Source organism: Macaca thibetana, chromosome 4, assembly GCF_024542745.1.
Source record: "Macaca thibetana thibetana isolate TM-01 chromosome 4, ASM2454274v1, whole genome shotgun sequence".
Taxonomy (NCBI): domain Eukaryota; kingdom Metazoa; phylum Chordata; class Mammalia; order Primates; family Cercopithecidae; genus Macaca; species Macaca thibetana.
In genome coordinates, this window is record NC_065581.1 from 147,896,627 (window position 1) to 147,909,594 (window position 12,968).

At 36.5% G+C, this 12,968-nt stretch overlaps 1 protein-coding gene across 4 annotated transcripts in view; it reads left to right on the forward strand.

Annotated features, from left to right (window-relative positions):
• Positions 1-1,737: 1,737 nt before the first annotated feature.
• Positions 1,738-12,968, forward strand: part of ROS1 (ROS proto-oncogene 1, receptor tyrosine kinase) — a 143,079-nt gene continuing 131,848 nt past the window's right edge. For 2 of the 4 annotated variants that reach the window (XM_050786557.1, XM_050786556.1), the window contains exons 1-3: positions 1,804-2,149; positions 8,969-9,013; positions 11,158-11,217. In XM_050786557.1, the coding sequence (XP_050642514.1) occupies positions 2,027-2,149; positions 8,969-9,013; positions 11,158-11,217 (228 nt within the window). In that variant the 5' untranslated portion in view covers positions 1,804-2,026. Of the gene's footprint in view, positions 2,150-8,968; positions 9,014-11,157; positions 11,218-12,928; positions 12,956-12,968 lie in introns of all 4 variants that reach the window. The other 2 variants (XM_050786555.1, XM_050786553.1) reach the window with 2 other exon arrangements.

The window sequence follows — 12,968 nt, forward strand, 5'->3', positions numbered from 1 at the left end:
AACTAAAAATTAAGCTACCGTATGATCTAGCAATTCTACTGCTGGGTATATGCCTAAAAGAAAGAAAATCAGTATATCAAAGAAATACCTGCATGCCAATGTTTATTGCAGCACTGTTTACAATAGCTAAGATTTGGAAGCAACCTAAGTGTGCATCAATAGATGAATGGATAAAGAAAATGTAGTACATATACACAACGGAGAACTACTCAGCCATATTCAGTCATTTCCAACAACATGGATGGAACTGCAGATTATTACGTTAAGTGAATTGAGCTAGGCACCGAAAGGCAAACATTGCATGTTTTCACTTTTTTGTGGGATCTAAAAATCAAAACAATTGAATTCATGGACAAAGAGAGTATAAGGATGGTTGCCAGAGCTGGGAAGGGTAGTGGTGGGTGGAGTGGGGAATGGGAGATGGGGACAGTTAACGGGTACAAAAAATGCAGAAAGAGTAAATAAGACCTACTATTTGATAGCACAACGGGTGACTATAGTCAATAATCACTGTACATATTAAAATGACTTAGAGCATATTTGGATTGTTTGCAACTCAGTGGATAAATGCTTGAGGGGATGGACACCCCATTCTTCATGATGTGCTCATTTCACATCGCACATGGATGTTTCAGAACATCCCCTGTGCCCCATAAATACATGCACCTACTATGTACCCATCAAAATTAAAACAAACAAAAATCCAATCAAAAAGACGTTCAGCTCAAAACAAAATCTCATGCATGTGTTACTCATAATGAGAACCTTATATCATTAAGAAAAGTTTAAGTTACATTTAGTATAATTTATTTAAGCAAACAAGGAGGTTGGCCTGGTGTACCGCGGTGACTCACGCCTGTAATCGCAGTACTTTGGGAGGCAGAGGTGGGCGGATCACGAGATGAAGAGATAGATACCATTCTGGCCAACATGGTGAAACCTCGTCTCTACTAAAAATACAAAACCTAGCTTGACGTGGTGGTGTGTGCCTGGTAGTCCCAGCTACTTGGAGGCTGAGGCAGGAGAATTGCTTGAACCTGGGAGGCAGGGGTTGCAGTGAGCCGTGATCACGCCACTGCACTCTAGCCTGGGCGACAGAGGGAGACTCAGAAAGAAAGAGAGAAAGAAAGAGAGAAAGAGAGAAAGAGAGAAAGAGAGAAAGAGAGAAAGAAGAAAGAAGAAAGAAGAAAGAAGAAAGGAAGGAAGGAAGGAAGGAAGGAAAAGAAAGAAAGAAAGAAAGAGAAAGAAAGAAAGAAATCTTGTACAATGTTTCCTTCTCAAGGCAGACACTTGAACATATCTTAGGTTTCTGGTAACTAGTTTCAGCTTTCTCAATAGACCTGATAAGGCAGTATTTTAGTTAATATGTAGTAAAGTTCTGAGAGTGCTCTAACAAACTTCCTTGTTTTTAACTCACTCCCAGGCTATTTTTCTATTAATTTCAGCTTTGTTTGCTCTTAAATTTAAAAATATGTATTTGGCTTCTGAGTTCTGTTTTCTCTTTCAGTTGCATTGCTTGATTTGGGTGCCTCTATTTTTTCAATAATTCTTTATTATAGTAGTGCTACTGTTTGCTAAAGCATACGTGGTCAAAACCCAATTCCCTGCAGAGCTGAAAAGAGCTCAGAGAAGTAACGTGGTGGACGACCCACTGAAATGTTCCAGTTTCAGACTATGGATGTGTCACACCCTTGCTGAAATACAATTCGTTTTCTTTGTTTAATTTCCACGTGAAGTGCTCTTCTAAGAACTAACCTTTAATCAGTGGGTGACTTTCTTTATGAGAGTAAAAGGAAGCTATTATGAAATAACTCTTATGGAACTGTTACAAGCTTTCAAGGATTCAAAGGTCTAAACTAAAAAGGCTAAATGTTATTTCAAAAGGCAAATATATCCTAATATAGCAAAACAAAACAAAATCCATCAGCTACTCCTCCAATTGAAGTGATGAAGCCCAAATAATTCATACAGCAAAATGGAGAAAATTAGAAGACCGGCCATCTAAAAATCTGCCATTGGTGGAGTGATGAAGAACATTTACTGTCTTATTCCGAAACTTGTCAATTTTGCAACTCTTGGCTGCCTATGGATTTCTGTGGTGCAGTGTACAGTTTTAAATAGCTGCCTAAAGTCGTGTGTAACTAATCTGGTAAGTCTGTAACTAATCTGGTAAGTCTCGCAATCTAATATTTGTCTTTGCAGGAACTGGAACATGTAGAATTCAGCTTGTTATAACTGATATAATTGTTTTCTCTTTATGAGCAGTTTTCTTATGAGAAGTGGTAGCAACAACGCAAGATAGATTAGTTTTTCTTAAATAAGTTAGCAGCACTTATAATTGCAGAAGATAAAGCAGGCTATTTTATTTCTTTAGGGTACCTGGTCATATATTTTTTGGGCTAGAGGATTGGGTAAAGGAAGTTTAAATGGAATCAATTTTGCCAATTTTATACACTTGAAAATTTCTATTTAAACTCATTTATTACAAAGTCATTAATAGTTGTCTTGAAACATGAAATAGGTTTGACCATAGGATAATGCCTGCTAATTCCAGCTGTGTAGGAAGCTGGATGAAAAAGGAAGCAGATACAGATGCCATGTAAAATAATATTATATTTTAAAGCAATACTTATTTGTACATTTCTTTATTTCTGTTTGTGCATTTGTAATTTTAGTTAGTGAGTTTTTTATATGGAAATTTATGCTTTCATTCTCATTTCTGGGTGTCATCCCTTCTCTAACTATTGTACCATCTCTTCAGTTGTAATTTAGTTGTGCTTGAAACAGTTACTGAATTAACTTTAAAAACCAAATACTCTATAGACAGAGAAATGCACTCTTCCTGTCTAAAGACAAATAATATATCATGATAGTTTACATATGCCCCTATCTACAGCCATACTTTTAAACATAATACAAGTACTAAATATAGTACTCATTATATTATGCTACAATGTTGGAGGTAGAATTCTGTGACAGATTAAAAAAGAAACTTGTGCTTATACACTTTTGATTTAAACTGTAGTTTAAAACACTACTTAGGCTTACCATGGTTAGTAGCATTTTTAAAAAAGTTTAGTATTTTATATAAATCTTTGCCAAAGACTTCATTGCTTTTAATACAGAATTGCATGCTCTTGTTTTTTATATTTGTAACCCAAACATAAAAATGGAAGAATGGAACTACTAAATATTTCAACTACTAAATGGAAAACTAAATATTTTCTTTTCTAAAAAAGATTTTAATTTTTTTCTAATTACAATAAGAATATACATTTTAAATAAAATATTTATAAGATAAAGAACTAGAGAAAAATAAAAAACGTATAATTCCACCCCTAGTAACCTTTAGATTGAATTTTCTCTTAGTATTTTTCCTCATGTATATATGTGTACATATATATCTATAATTTACACACAGTTATGCATCCAGCTTTTTCATTACATTATATTGTGAGTTTTCCCCTAGACCCTAAAATGTTTTTAGAAACAGAATCTTTAATATCTTTAGAGTATTCCATTATATGAATGTACCACCATAATTTATTTGTTAATTTCTCTGCTACTGAAACTGATTTTAGTTGTTTCCAATATTGCAGTCTCCATTTTATTTTACTGTAGTTTTATTTATTCTTATCTTTTTGTGTGGGCTCCTTGCTTTCAGGGTTTGGCAGTAGGAATAGACAGTTTGTTCCTTTGTTGAGTTGCCTTCCGTTCACCACCTACAGAGAAAGGCACAGCTGATGTGTGGCAACAGCAAGAGAGACACGGTCTGCCAATTTGACCAGTGAAAGTACTACACGTTCCGACATAAGGCCTGGAGGGACAAAAGTGAAGTGAATGTACAATTGAATGTAACCATGGTTCACAGGAGAGGATATACAAAGTGCTCAAGTTTATTATATTTTCTGCGTCATTTTAAAAACATGGGCATTTACTCTGAAGGTCATCTATAATTTTTTGGGTGATTCTTGATATTGAGAAATGTTTTCTTACACACACACACACACACACAGAGACACACACACACACAAAAGAATGTCTTGTCTAAAAAAAAATGTTAAGAGTTGCAGGCCAAAATGCACAAAGCATAGTTCTATGCTTGAGCATTGGTATTTCACATTAATTTTAGCTTATGTTAACAGAGATCTACATGTACTAGTTGGAAGTATTAACTGAAAATTTTTTTTGAATTCTAGATGCCATGTGCTGCAGAAAACAACAAATAATTAATGCTCTTCAGAACACTAGTGTTGTGAGATCTTTTATGAGAAAAAAAAAGAATTCATGGTTGAATAATTTGTGGAAGTGTATTTTGCTATGCCCTCTTTTTGTAGATTCACAGGCCACAATAACATATTAAAGGCTTTGTTTAATCATAATTTTCCCATCTTCTTTAGCAACAAAACCCTTTTTTAATGTTTCCATAAGTTATTGGGGTAACAGGTGGTAATTGGTTACATGAGTAAATTCTTTAGTGGTGATCTGTGAGATTTTGGTGCACCCATCAGCCATGTATAGACTGCACCATGTTTGTAGTCTTTTATCCCTCACCCCGCTCCCACTCTTTCCCCTTAGTCCCCAAAGCCCATTGTATCATTCTTATGCCTTTGTGTTCTCATAGCTTAGCTCCCACTTATCAGTGAGAACATACGATGTTTGGTTTTCCATTCCTGAATTACATCACAACCCCCCTTTTCTTTTGAATTAACAAATCGCAACAACTGAGGAACTAACATTGAGAATGGCTCAGGAATATCAATTCCATTCAATAAATTTCATTCAATATCAATTTATTGAATGGAATCCATTCAATACATTTTCCTAGGTATCTATGTATATTCAGCTCTGTGGTGGATGCAATTGGGAATACAAAAGAAGTAAATTATGTAATCAATACCCTAAAGTAAGTTATCAAATATTGAGGTATCAAGGTTTCTATCACTATAGACAGTTAAAGGCTATTACAAGCATGACATGTTTTTATAATATTAAAGGGTGATGACAATATATTTATTTCTGATTTGTATCTCAAGTTCCAAAGAAATAAACTGAAAATCAACTTAAAGACTAGTAGAAATAATAGGATTTGGAAGATTTTTAAAAAATTAATGTACAGACATGAAAACTTGTCTTGTATATCAATATATAACATTAAAACAAAATAATATAATAAGATCATAATTCTGACTTTTATAAGATATTCACAAATTAACATAGTTTTTATTCATACAGGAATAAACCTATGAGTAAAACAGAATACAACAAAAAAAAACTATGTACATAAAGGAATGTAAAATATGATAAAGATGATAATTCAAACCAATGAGTTGCTATCCATTTAGAATAAAAAATTATTCTACATAACTGTATATTCTACATAACTGAATAAAAAATTATTCTACATATTCTACATAACTGCCAGATTCAAATAAATTTCAGGATATATTTTGTAAAAGGGCATGACTTTTGATTGAGTGCAATGGCTCATGCCTGTAATTCCAGCACTATGGGAGGCTGAGGCGGACAGATCCCTTCAGCCCAGGAGTTTGAGACCACCCTGGGCAACATGGTGAGACTCCCATCTCTACAACAAATACAAAAATTAGCTGGGCTTGGTGGCGTGCACCTGTAGTCCCAGCTATTCAGGAGGCTGAGGTGGGAGGATTGATTGAGCTGGGAGGTCGAGGCTGCAGTCAGCTGTGATCATACCACAGTGTTCCAGCCTGGGTGACTCTGTTTCTAAAAAACAAAAAGAGAAAAGTTTACTTAAATACAAACAGAAACAAAACAAAGCAAGAGTTTACCTCATAAAAATATTAGAAGAAATTAGGGGTGACTGTTTCTGTAATCTTGAAGTGGAAATGCCTTAAAAAGCCTAATTAAAAAATTTAGACTCCCGGAAAAGAAATTATCAATAAATTTGACTACTTTCAAACTTAAACTGTTATGACAACAGAATACAATAACAGCAAAGCCAAAAAGTGGAAAAAAGTATTACACATGATATATAATGTTTTTAAAGAAAAAATCCCTGATACACATAAAAGCACGTAAGATGAATTTAGAATATAAACAGCCACTTCAAAAAAGAAGTATAAGTTTCCATCAACCAATGAGTGGATAAAAAATGTGATATATACACACCATGGAATACTACTCAGCCATAAAAAGGAATGAAATAATGTCTTTGCAGCAACTTGGATGGAGCCGGAGGTCATTATTCTGTGGAGGCCATTATTAGGCCAGGAATAGAAAACCGAATACAACATATTCTCACTTATAAGTGGTAGCTAAGCTATGGGTACACAAAAGCATACAGACTGGTATAATGGATTTTGGAGACTCAGAAGAGGGAGGGAAGGAGAGGAGTGAGGGATGAAAAACTACATGTTGGGTACAATGTATACTACTTGGGTGACAGGTGCACTAAGATCTCAGACTTCACCACTATACAATTTATGTAACTTGTACTCCCAAAGGTATTGGACATACATACATACATATATATAATAAATGGCTGAAAAGCATGTGATAGATATGCAACCTCACAGCAACCACAGAATTGCAGAATAAAAGCAAATTATCAATTTTTCTTCTATCAAATTAGCAAAGATAAAAACATTTGTAGTTGGAAAAAGTATGAGTAAACTGCCATTTTCATGAATTGTTGTTTGGATGTAAATGGATAAATTTCTAGAAAAGAATGGGTTATTAAATGTCAAAATTGAAAGAGAAAATATACCTCTAATCTTATACATCAAATTTTTCTGAGGATATTATTGCATAACTAACCAAAGATATGTATGCAAAAGGCTGTTAATAGCAAGTTGGGACATAACACTACTAATACATTTCTAAGTGCCTGCACTGCACTGTAATAATTAATGCATTTAATTGAATCTTCACAGAAGCTTATGAATTAAGTATTATCCTACTTATGTCCTGGATGCGAACACTAAGTTTAGATGGCACAGGTAACTTTCAGAATATCACACTGGGAGCAAATATCATGTGAAATTAAAATACAGATCATTCTGCTCTGTTCCATTTATTAGGGCAGGAAGTACAGAATGAAATTAGTTCTGGCTAAGATGGGCAGAATAGGAAAGCTTATCTCAAGAAGTAGGTATTAGGTTAAGAAAGCTTGAGATCTGGGACTGAATTTGACTCTTGGAAGCAGATAATTGGAGCAGTTGGAGCTAAGGTAAACCAGCGGGGATCCTAATGTTCAAAATGAAAAATGTGATTTGGTGGAGATTATGGAAGGCATCTGGTTAAGAGCACAGGTTCTGGAGTCAATCACTCTGCCCCCTTCAAATCCTAATCCAGGTAATTTACTAAACTTCCCTGTGCCTCAGCTGTAAAATGAGGTTAATTATAGCACCTACCTTATAGGGTTGCTGAGATGATTCAATCAGATTTAGTGTAAAACACCTGTAAGAGTGCCTGGACCACAGCAATACTTCAATAAATGTTAGCTATTGTAATTGTGAGGAGAAGAATGGGGAATGAGTGGAGATTAAGGAAGAGTGTTGACAAAATCTGCCTTATCAGAAACTCTTAGACCTGACTATGGAGGTTACCTTGCGCAAGACCACTTGATGGTCATTTCACTTAGCCCGTTAAATTTCCTCCTGAGAAGAGCCATCGGAAGGACTCACTACTGCTACAATGTGACTATGATCATCAAGGAATATCTCTGCTCTCCTACTGTTTAAAATGGAAGACAAAAACTACCCAGCATCCACCCTTTTGCTTTTATGAGCTAACATGCATTTCTGAAGGGATAGGAAAAGATTCAATTTTGAACTCATTGTCTCTCACCTGATTTTTATTTGTGATTCAACCATCTTTTGAACAAAATCATGAAAACAAAGTACTATTAAGCACTTGGTTGCAAAATTCATCAACAGATAGAATTCTTAGTATCTAAATGTTTATTATCTAAAAACAAAAGCAAATAATCATCCTTCTTCTTTTCCTACAAATATGACCAGTTAGGGAATGGAGTTTGAAGGAATCCTCACTCATGCTTCAAATTAAAGAAAAAAATAGGCAACATTTGTTCTTTGGTTCTTGAGTCTGATTACTTTTCAAGTCAACCCACACATTATTAAACCATCGGATAATGTTTCCAAGGGACTTCTGAAGCATCCTTATGTGGGAAACCACTTGGAATTAGTGGATTTACTCCTTTAGCATATCAGTATTTATTGAACACCTATATCTATCAGGTAGTGTTCTAGGTGCTGAGGATGGAGTGAAGAGCCAAATGGATGGAAAGGAGGAGCATGCTCAGTGAGCTCGGTGAGCTCAGTGACAGAATGCAGCTCTCTTCTCTCTACCAAGCATGGAACACTATGTGGGTACTTATCTGATTATGTGATGGCCCAGTATTGCCATCCTTTATAAACTGTCTTGTTTATGAAGGACTCTATTCAAATTATGACCAGAGAGATAATGAGCAATTTATAGATCTTTGTCCTTAGTTCCCATTTCTTTTATTTTCCTCCAGTATAAAAAAGTTCTTAAAATTTGTATGTGAGCAATAAAAGAGTAATCTTATGTTTTATTTATACCAATTTGCATTTTCTCTCTGCCCTTAATTTTAAAAAGGAAAAGTCTGAACACAATTCATCACTAACCTAGGAGTCCTTTGACTAGATTAACTGACCAATGCCGCAGGATTATTTAATTCTGCGTGAGACTCTCTCTCTATAGCCACACTCTTACTCCCACCTTTTTGGTTCCTGCAAAGTTCTTAGACATTGTATCTATAATTTGCGTTATATCTATAATTTGTCTGGTAGTGATGAATTTAATGCCTTTAAAACATTTGGCTCCTTACTTTACGTTACAAAATGCTGAGGAGAACGTTATTTCAGGAAGCTTTTTAAAAAGGTGTGTTAGTTACACGGAACCCAGTACTGATAGCTGGTGTTTACTACCTCCTTCTTCGTTTCAGGGCCAGCAGCTTGACCTTGGCACACCACATAATCTGAGTGAACCGGTAAGTAATTTCTTCAATTGTCAAGAATTTTACAATGTTTGTGTTGATAATGAAGGGACGATGATCAAGTTTTATCACAGTAAGAATTGCTAAGTAAAATCTCATTTATCCTTGCTGGAAGAAGACCAATTGAAAATAATGAGAAGTCCGAATTTATATAAAAATGAAGTGTGTTGAAGTGGAAACAGCACAGGACCAATCCAAGTGCATGATTTTGTCTCTATATAACTGTGTGGCTTTGGACTAATTACTTAATTTTTCTGAGATTTAGTTTTATTATGTGTTATTTGAGATCATCTCTAATATTTCTTCTAACAGTTACGTTGTATGGTTTTATTACTGTTCTGCACATGTATTCATTTGTTTACCAAGTGTTTAGTGACTTAAGGTATAAGTATGCACAAGGCACTGTGCCAGGAACTAGAAATTTAACAATGAAAAAAAAATAGGGCCTCTGTTTAAAAGGACTCTCAACCTTTTTGAGATACATACTTGAAACCAGAGAGATAGACATATGCATAAAATTAGGGCCAGGCAGCATCATCAGAACCAGAATTGTGGTGTGGGTGAGGAGTGAAGGGAGAATACACAAGAGTAAAAGGCACCTCACTTGCCTGAAAAGCCTTCAAACTAAAACTAGAAAGAGGAAGCGTTTTCCAGATGGACTAGATGGGAAAAGGCATATTGATCAGAGAAGGCCCTTTGTGTCAAGAAAGCCCTTTGTGTCACAAGGTGTGAAGTAGCCTAAGTTGTTAAGGAAACTGAGTATTTCAGCTTGTTTGGAAAACGGGGTACATGTATAGAGGGTAGGGAGGTGGAAGACCAATTGCCAAGTTACATGGAGCCAGATCATGAAGGGCTTTGTCTGCTATGCTTGCTAAGTTGGTCTTAACTCACAAGGTGATGGAGAGACATATAGAATTTTAGGTAAGAGAAGAGTGTGGCCCGGTTTTTTTTTTTTTAAAGTCACTCCAAATGTGGGAACAAGAGGGGTCCCCCCCTAAGGTTTTTGGCAAGTGGTAAATGGCAAAGCAGAAAATTGAGGCAGTGAGTGATGAACCCAGATGGATTTTAGTTAATGACCAGAGAAGTCAATAGGACTTGGTGATGGGTTTTCTGTGAGAGGGGAGAGTGGGGTGAGAGAAGAAGACACCCTGGTTCCTGGCTTGGACAACTCAGGAGAATGTAGCATGTTAATGGGAAACACAGGAGAAAGAGCAAATTTAAAGGTGGAAAGTGAGGAATTGAATTCCACATGATGAATTTGAAGTGCTTGTAGGAACTTAAATGGAGACATCTAATGAACCAGTGGATATCTGGGTCTGGGGCTCAGGAAGGAGCCTCAGCTGCAGTTAGAAGTTTGGGGGATATCAACATCGAGATCACTTGAAGCTGAGGTAGGGGATGAACTCGCTCCAGGAGAACTAGAAGAGTGAGGGGAGAAAAAGCTGAGGATAGAACACAAACACCAAAGGGGTGGAGAGAGGCAAAAAGAGATGGCAAAGGAGACTGAGCAGGAAGAAAAAGGAATCCAGGTGCCACCATGGCCTGTGGAAGGAATGGTCAAGACAGGCACAGCTGAATCAAGTAAGGTAAGAAAAAATGTGTCAAATCTGTCCAATAGCAGGTCAGGGCAACTCAGGGTTTTCAGGGCAGCTATGGGGTGAAAGCTGCTAGTAGGCAGCTTACTCCCCAAACTGTCTACCTATTTAGGTTTTGACATGCTACCATCTGGTTGAATCTCCAGTTTTGAGTTTTGCTTGATATGTGAGGACACCTTAGGGACCCAGGATATACTCAATGCCACATTGTCCTGGGCTTTACCTTTGACAGCTACCCAGTGTACAGTGTCTTCCTTGAAGGTTGGCTGTTCTCTGGCTTCTAGGCCTGCCCATGCCAGGCTTAACTCCACTCAGCAACTCTGCTGCTCTGCAGTGAGCCACAAGCCTTGTTCTACCTGTAGATATGACAGCTCTGTTTGGAATCCCAAAATTCCAGATCCTTTGGAGGCCTCAGGTTTCTTGGTAGATTTCTATTTCTAAAACACAGGGTGATGCTTTTTGTTACTACATTGTACTTTCAGGTAACAAGAAAAAGTCACATTTCTTCAATCACTCACCATTGTCTGTTATTGTCTCTTGCAGTGCATCCAAGGATGTCACTTTTGGAACTCTGTAGATCAGAAAAACTGTGCTTTAAAGTGTGTAAGTATTAATTAGGTTTCTATTTTGATACTGGTGTTTCTTTCAAGAGGAAAGTTGTGTAAGAGAATTCTCATTTGCATTTCCATTGGCTTTCAACTAGTTTGACCCCAAGACAAAGCAAAACAAAACAAAACAAAACTGAAAAACCGATAGCCTAGATAATACACAGTAATGGAAAAGAGATTGAGATTAACATTTTTAATGCAACTAGAGGTCATGGAAGGTTATTGCAAATCACAGAACCCAGGAATGCTCAATTGCTCCAAAACTATAAATGTCTTGTAGTGGAATGTTCGGTATTTGTTAAATTTCCTAGGCCTATGCTTCTCAAATTTTAATGTGCAATTATCTGGGATCTTATTAAAATGCTGATTCTGATTCAGTAGGTCTTGGGTGGGCCCTGAGATGCTGCGCTTGTAACAAGCTCCCAAGTGTTGAAATGCTGGTGGTTCCCAGACCACATTTTGGACACCAGGGTCGTAGGTCATGTTCAAAGTTTCTATGTAGAAAATATGGTAGGTATCTAATTCAGGGCCACAAACACCTGGTTTATTCCACTTTATGTAGGAAATACATCCCCAGATACTTTATTTTTCATTTTATTATGTAGCCTGGCTTTTGCCACTCAGTGTGTAATTTAAGGCACTTAACCCCTTGGTACTTTACATTCCTTATCCATTTTAGGATAATAAAAGAATCTTTCTCCTAAAGATAGAGCCTGTCATGCTGTAACTACTCTGATCACATGATTAAGAATTTTGCCTTTTAAAAGTGGGTTCCCTTATTTAGGTTGTTCACGTCAGCGTTGTTAAATCAATAAGAATTGTGGTAATGCTGGGGAATCCTAATGCTGTTTTCTATTAATGAGTTAAATTATAACATGAGATTTAAATAATGCTTTAACCTCTTTTTATATGCATAGTTTTTAGAGCATATTCATAGTTTTTCTTATATAGTGTGTCCTTGCAAACTTCTATTATAGCAGTTACTTATGCCCACTCTCACATTTGTGACTGAGTGCCTCACAGAATGGAAGTTACCAAAAGGTACAGCATATGTTAGCTGGACGTAGTAGCTATTAAATATTTCTCAGAAATTGCAACTCAGACAAATAATTTGTCTATTGTGTGTTTATATCTTTTATCCCAACATGTAAGCTCTGTTGGGGCAGGATGCTCTCCGTCTTTTTTAGATTGTTATCTCACTGAATATAGTGCGGGGCATATAGCAGCTGCTCAGTCAACATTTGCTGAAGGAATGAATGGAAAGCACCATTTGTTGCTGGGAAACAATCCAGGAGGCCGTGTGGCTGCTGCAGGGGCCAGCACAGGCAGAGGAATCTGCAGTCCTTTGCTAGCAAGAGCTATTGGTGGTTTCATTTCCTGTTCTGTTTACCTTTGGCATTTGCAAATACTCTTTCACTCTCTAACTTGGTCCACCACGGATTACCTCAGCCTGCTGAGATTTTTCTGGTGGACATCATATTCTCCCGTTTTTCCAGTGATGAAACAGCTTAATTTTTAGAGCTGTTTATACAGTGTCCTGCCTAGACAGGAGGTCCTGCTCTGGGCTCCTTTGTTTTTGTTGGCTTTTTGGTTGTTTATCAATGGTGGGGCAATAAATTAATTTGAAATGAATGTACAGCTCAGTGTCATTAAAATTATTTACAACTTTCGAGATTTTAAGTAGTCTTTTTTGTTTTTCTATGCAGAATGATACTTATGCCACCATTTGTGAGGTGAGTTGGCAAT